At 51.4% G+C, this 7,103-nt stretch overlaps 1 protein-coding gene across 1 annotated transcript in view; it reads right to left on the reverse strand.

Moving 5' to 3' along the window:
• The window catches only part of CARD14 (caspase recruitment domain family member 14), a 22,179-nt gene extending 18,684 nt beyond the window's left edge, over nucleotides 1-3,495 (reverse strand). Inside the window, exons 1-4 of the mRNA XM_029212368.1 lie at nucleotides 3,422-3,495; nucleotides 2,784-3,011; nucleotides 1,404-1,541; nucleotides 148-473 (exon numbers count right to left, since the gene is read on the reverse strand). Coding sequence (XP_029068201.1) covers nucleotides 148-473; nucleotides 1,404-1,541; nucleotides 2,784-2,994 — 675 coding nt within the window. The 5' untranslated portion in view covers nucleotides 2,995-3,011; nucleotides 3,422-3,495. The remainder of the gene's footprint in view (nucleotides 1-147; nucleotides 474-1,403; nucleotides 1,542-2,783; nucleotides 3,012-3,421) is intronic.
• Between the last annotated feature and the right edge of the window lie 3,608 nt (nucleotides 3,496-7,103).

Raw genomic sequence — 7,103 nt, forward strand, 5'->3', positions numbered from 1 at the left:
GGCCCTGGTGGAGGAGAAAGGTCAGCTTCCTGCAGGGGCGTCACAGGGAGTGGGGGTGGGAGTTCCAGGAGATGGACCAGCGAGTGCAGAGGCACGGGGTGGGGAGCAGCAGGTCAGGATGGGCACCCCGAGCGGCATCCCCGATACCTCCTCTTGCAGGCCGCGGCAGCGCGTGGTGGCCAGATCCTTCTCCTGCAGCGCGTTGCTGTAGCGCAGCGAGAGACTCAGCATCTCGTCCTTCAGTTTCAGCACCTCGTGGAAGTGGGCACTGACCTCGTGCTTCATGCGGCCGTGGTCGGCCTCCAGCTGGCACAAGCCCTCCGCACGGGCCTCGGCCTGGCCCAGCTGCTCCTGCAGCTGCTGGCACTGCCGCAGCAGTGCCTCCTTCTGCCCCTTCTCCTGGCTCAGCTCTTCCTGCAGGCTGCCGATGGCCCCGGCCAGGCACTCGGTCAGCTTGGACGTCTCCATGAGCCCTGCGGGATGGGGCAGTGGGCCCAGGGGCTCTTCATCCTCCAGGGTCTTTCTTCCTGTGCCCAGACTCTCAAGAAGGAACCCCCACCCTAATCTGTTGGTCGCCTTAAACGCTTCCAGGGTCAACAGGACTGAATATTTTGGTGAAATAAAGTGTGACAGGCGATTTTGGTACAAGGACTTGTACCAAATTCTTGGCTTCCCTGTGGGACCCTGCTGTTCAGACCCAACTTCCCCCCAGTCAGCTGAGCCGTGCTCGATGCTCATTCTCATGTCATCCTAAGGAAAACATAGCAAAGAATCTGTATAACAGAACTCTGAATCACATAAATATGGACTGTGACGCCAAACAGGCAGAAACCTTTTCTTAGCCACAGTTTTGAGTGATGTTGCCTGCTCCTTTGAATACCTAAATCTTTCAACAGCTCCCCCAGAGAAGCCTAAAATTACTCAATTAATAAACATGGCCTCATCTCCCACCCAGCCTGTGTAAACCTTTACTTAGCAGCTCCTCTCCTTTTCCCCTCTGGCGGCCCCTCCTGAGAGCCAGAGCCAGGTGGGACAGGGTGGGACTGGGCTCCCCTCCACCTCAAGCACCAAGTAAAGGTTTTCTAGGAAATGACACACTTCCTCTTTGCCTGCACCTCTCAAACGCAGATTCCATGACCCGTGAGGGTTCTTCTCTTGGTGTTGGATAGTTAGGGACAAACCTTTTCTTTTAGAACCCAAGGTCATGGGCTCTGCCCACCCACCCCCACTATGGTTAGTGTGTGTGTAGGGGGTCTCCTCACCCCCAGAGTGCGGGGTTGGGGGGGTGCAGAGCACAGGGACAGGAATGTCAGCTTGAAGGGAGCAGGGAAATGTCTGGAACGGCCTGCAGTCAAGGCGGGACACCCCCTCACCCCGGGTTACATCAAAGACCCAGCTCTCACCACTGAAGTTTGTGAAGTCTACGCTGGGCTGTAGCCTGGTGACCAGGGTGTAGACGTCAGGGTTGTGGAATTTCAGGCTCTCCAGGAAGGCGATGGCCCCATTCTTCCCTCGAGTCTTCAGCAAATCCAGCAAGTGCCCTTTGGAGAGAGAACAGTCTTAGCTGACCAGGTGTTAGGCGGGCTTCCCATGAGGGGAGCAGGGTGCAGGGAGGGGAATCCTTGCACATCTAGGAATCAGGAGGTCAAAGCAGTTTTCCAGGGCCCCCGGGGTGGGGTCCTCACTGCTCCATTTATTCCCATGATGGTGGTCAGTCTTGAGAAGGGCCAGGCTGATATCTATTGAGGAACTGCTACAACGCAAGTGCTAAGAGCTGGGGATGAAAGACTCAGGAGGATGATCTTTGCTCTCAAGACTTCCCAGGTTTGTTGGTGGACACATGCAGACACATGTATACAAAGCAGGTTGGGGGAAAGAAGCAAATAGAAGCGCCCCAGGGCCTGGGTCCCAGAGAAACTTGGGCCTTCCCAGCCCACCCAGATCCCATCACTCTCTGGTGGCTTGAATTCATTTCTCCTTTGATGGTCATAAGGCAACAGGCACAAATAGTGTCATATTGATAGCTACCAGTTACTACCTGCTTTCCATGGCCCGGGCTTTGAGATGAGTATCTGATAAGTTGTAACCCATTCAATTCTCCTAACAACCTTATGTGATGAAACTATTAGCTTCCCTGTTTTTGAACGAATAAACACAGCTAATCAGACAATCAGAATCAGCTCCAAAGACATCTAGAGTGGGTTGAGTCATGGGTCCCAAAGTTATGTCCACTAGGAACCTACCCATGGGACCTTTTCTGGAAAAGGCTTTGCAGATGTAATTAAAGTAAGGATCTCAAGATGAGATCCTCCTGGGTTATCCAGGTGGGCCCTAAATCCAATCACAAGTGCCCTTATAGGAGACAGAAGAGGAGAAGATGCAAAGAAGAAGGCCACGTGAAAATAGAGGCAGAGATTGGAGTGATGTGGCCACAAACCAAGGATGCTGGGACCACCAGAAGCAGAAAGAGGCAAGAAATTTTCTCCCCTAGAGCCTTCAGAGGGAGCACAGCCCTACTGACACCTTGATTTCAGACTTTTGGCCTCCAAACTGTGAGAGAAGACATTTCTGCTGTTTTAAGCCAGCTGGTTTGTGATCATTTGTTGTGGCAGCTCTGGGACACTAATACAGTCCCCATGACTGGACCTCAGGTCCCCTTGGTGTTGTTCCTTAAAGTCCTGCACTCCTTGCCCTCACACGGGCCTTCCCGGCGCAACCTGCACTGAGCAGGCTCTGCAGAAGGGGCCTGCTGGGGCCACGGTGGCCGGGATGCAGGTCCTCACCAACTCTCATGGCCGTGTTTGTGAACCTGGGGCTGTGCAGCACCTCCTCCTCGTCCAGCTGGTCCAGCACCTTTGCCTGGCGCAGGTAGGGGGTGAGGCGACTGGGGCAGATGCTGCGCACAATCCTGCAGCGGTGGTCCTCTATCATCTCCCACAGCACCTCCTCGTCCAGGGCAGTCAGCGAGGAGTCCGTGTGGCACAGCTCTGCCATGGCTGGGCCTGAGCATCCTGGATGGGAAGAGCAGCCATGGAGAGCTGGGATCAGGGTCACAGCTTCCTGTACAGGAAGGTTTGTACATCCTTTGTACAGCACCTTTGTACAGGTGCTCCTGTGGGCAGGCATTAGGTCATTTCGCCTTTTTCTCCAACACACTGCCGCAGTGACCATCCTTGTGCATTATCTTGGGCACAGCTGGGAGCATTTCTCTCAGACTCGTAAATTCCTATGATTTGGTTCTTTTCATCTGGAATGACAAGCTGGACTGGCTGGAGTCAAATACCTCTTGAAGAGGTCTGTACACGAAAAATGCTTGAAAACCAGAGCAAATCAACACTTGTAAACTAAGAAAAAGGAGGTGGTCCCCATGAACAGCCCCCCACAATCCACGCGAGGGGCTCAGTCTTTAGCAAGGACTCACCAAAAGCCGCTCACATTCGTTTTTGCAGGCACTCCTCGCAGTGGGATGCGATCCCGTGTTCTCTCCGAGGCCAGGTGTGGTGCTGGCAGGACGGGGCTGGATGGGAAGAGCCCGAAAACCAGTGCTAAGATGATCTCATATCTATTTCAAGCCATGTGACTTGTACCAAAACTCAAAGATTGGGCACCAAAGACTAATGTAAGGGGGAAAAAAAGAAAAGCAAACTCTGATCCAGGAAATAATTGGACAGATCTTTGACCCCTACCGTTTACTCAGTAACTATAAAAGCATCCTTGGGACTTGAAAGCAGGTTTCTAGAAGGAAACTGAACTTTGAACCCTGGAATACCAAGGAGAGTGGGCAGGTGCAATAGCTACGCAGTGTGTCTTGGTCACCATGGGGCCAGATTCACTGACACCCTTCCCCTAAGTTTTGTACTCAGAGAGATGGATCAGCCAGAAGGGGTGTGGGTGGGAAAGGGCCCAGGGGTCTCACTGGCTGGGGGAGGAGGGGGAGCAAGCTGAGGACTGGAGTTCCTGGTCTCTTCAGGGAACAGTCGATGGATGCTCATGAATCAGGGCTTTACAGGCTGAATTGTGTCCCCTTAAAAAATATGCTGAAGTCCTCACCCCCAGTACCTGTGAATGTGACTCTGTTTGGAGACAGGATCATTGCAGATGTGATCAAGATAAGGTCATTAGGGTGGGGCCTTGAATCCCATATGACTAGTGACTTTATAAGAAGAGAAGAGGCCCAGAGACAGACACACAGGGAGAAGCCATGTGACAACCGAGTCAGAGATCGGAGCAGTGCTCATAGAAGCCAGGGGACGCCAAGGATTGCCAGCAACACCCAAGGCTCGGAGAAAGGCATGGAACAGATTCTCCCTTACACCTTCAGAGGGAGACTGGACCTGCTGGCACCTGGATTTTGGATTTCTAGCTTTCAGAACTCAGGGCAAATAAATTTCTGTTGTGGTAATGTATTATGTCAGCCCTGGGAAATTAAAACATGGGGCAAAGGGGATTTGGAAACTTGCCCAAGTCCTGGAGTGCCCAGCCACATCCGAGCTGTCAACCACACACTTGAATGGAAGGCTCTCAAGCTCCTGGGATCTCTACCCAGTAGATGTTCACATCACTGAGGTGTGGCCCTCCAAATCAGGATGACCTTCCACCTTGCATCAGGACCAGCTGTACAATCCACAGAGCCCAGTACAAAGTGAAAATATGGGCCCCTTGTTTAAAAAGTATCCAGAATTTCTAGACAGTGACAGCAGAGCATTAAAGTGCGGGGCCCTGGGGACAGGTTACACCTATGAAGCTGGCCCTGCTTTGCATGATCAAGGGGTCTCCAGGCCCCCACTACCTAATTTATGCCTAAATCCCTGTCTTGACCAAGTGATTCTTTTGTGATGATCATTGCCCTTCTGTGAGGTTCTCTTTTAAATACCCCTGGGGGAATAAACATTCACTCCTGGCACCTAGGTTTGAGTGGGCTTGTCAAGAGGTGGAGGGCCAAATGGGACCCGCTTTCTCCATGGCTGCCAGGCTGGTGGCTTGGGGGCCAGGACAGGATTCTAACTGGTCAACCTTCATAGCAGAGGATTTTAACTGGTCAACCACCCAAGGACCCAGTACAGAGGATGAACCCCGTCCAGCCCCGCCTGGTGAAGGCCATGGTCTTTGCTTTCTCAGGCCCGGCCTGTCCTTCTGGAAACTGGTGGGGCAGCAATAAGATCTCAGGTGCCCAGCCCCAGTGCATGGCCAAGGAGGCCGGGCCTGCCGGCACCTGATGGCCCAGCGCCCCCAGCCAAGATCCATCCCCTGCCCAGGAGGCCCTGAGTGGAGCTGAGTGCTTTTGCCCTTGGGCAGCTTTGCATTCCCTCCTGGCCTCCTCTGTTCCATCCCTACACTCACTCATCCCAGCATCCTGTTCCCCTCAGCTGATCCCACGACCCCCAGAAATGCGTTGCCACGTGTGCCGAGGCATCTAGGGGTTCCCCTTGCGCCTTCTCAGATGACAACCTCGTGAGTGAAGCCACTCCTGCCACATCCAGCTCAAAGGTTCTGGGTCACATTCTACACATAGAACCAGTCCAAATGGGAAAGGTGCTGAATGAAGCAGACTCACAGAGTCTCTCTTCCCCAGTGCCTCACAAAATGAGCCAAAAAAATGTAAAGAAAAAAAAAAAAGAAGAAGAAGAAGCGGCAGCAGCCACAAAATAGGAACAATGGAAAGATAAACAAGTTTTTCCCCCAAACTTTGAGAAATATCATAATATCAGACGAGCCCCGCAATGGGTGGAGTGGTGTCAAGGGGCTCGGGGCTGCCAGTGACAAAACCAGGTCTCAACGGAGGCATGTCGATTTTAAATAAAGCCTCTACCTTGTCGTGGTTATCATAATCTCTTAACCTTAGTGGGAATTTTTAGGGAAGTAATGGTTCTTGGAGTTGAGAAACACTTATACTGCATTCAACTATTTCATCATAATTTAATTTTAAATGTAAGTAAAGCTAAAATTTTACTTTGAAAACATGTGGATCCCATTTTTATTGAATGATGTTAGTGTATCTATCTCTCTAGCAGTCCCTCAATCCATATACTTATCCACCCATCCGTCTAATCTGTCCATCTGTCTATTGTTCAGTGTGTGTGTATGTGTTTGTGTGTGCACTCGAATGTGTGGGAGAGAGACAGAGAGAGAGAGAAACACAAAGAGATAGAAACAGAGAAACAGAGCAGGTAGATTCTGGGAGGCTGTTCCCTGATGCTAATACTCGTTATTTGTGGTGGTAGAATTTTAGGAAATCTGTTGCTTTCTTTTTTTCTATTAATTAAACTTTTTAGAATGAGCAAGCATGGGTTCAATAACAACCATAAACTCATTGTTTCAGAAAACAATCAAATTAACTCAGTTGATCAAACGGAGAGGGAAGTCATCCCAGATAAGGTGCCCATTAGTCTTGGAGCACCTGGGATACTTCCTGTCCAAGCATGATTCACCGTGCCCCACTTTCTCTCTCACAGGTGACATGATTTGGGTGACCAACTATCAGAGACCAGTAGAGGCTTCCCCTCTCTTGCTTTTCCCTCAGTCCTGCGAGGAAGAGCCAACCCTCATGTGTGCCGGGCACAGAGATGGTGGGAGCGGACCAGGTTGACAGGTGCTGGCTGAAGAGGGGAAATTCTGGAAAAGGCAGGGGCGTGGGGAAAGAAGACTTGATTGGCCCAGTCCTGCATCAGTGGGGAAGGGAACTGCTTCTGACTCCCAGGACGGGATTTCTTAACCTTCCACTTAATAAAGGAGAGGGGAGCACATTTATAAAACCCTGTGTTCCCCACAAACCTCTCATAAAATATCCACCTTAATATGCATCAAGCCTGAGCCTGAAGATTCAAAAACACACGGGAAATAAATACACTGGCCCTGAATGGTGAACCTAAATGCCTTCCTTTGACTGGGGTCAATGGCCCTGGATTAGTTGGCTCCAAGAAGACAGTGACCCAAAAACTTGGGCTCATGGAGTATTAACTTTTTTTTTTTTTTTTTGCGGTACGCGGGCCTCTCACTGTTGTGGCCTCTCCCGTTGCGGAGCACAGGCTCTGGATGCGCAGGCTCAGCGGCCATGGCTCATGGGCCCAGCCACTCTGCGGCATGTGGGATCTTCCCAGACCGGG

Source organism: Monodon monoceros, unplaced genomic scaffold (assembly GCF_005190385.1).
Source record: "Monodon monoceros isolate NGI ecotype Baffin Bay Population unplaced genomic scaffold, NGI_Narwhal_1 Super_Scaffold_9, whole genome shotgun sequence".
In the NCBI taxonomy this organism is placed as follows: Eukaryota; Metazoa; Chordata; class Mammalia; order Artiodactyla; family Monodontidae; genus Monodon; species Monodon monoceros.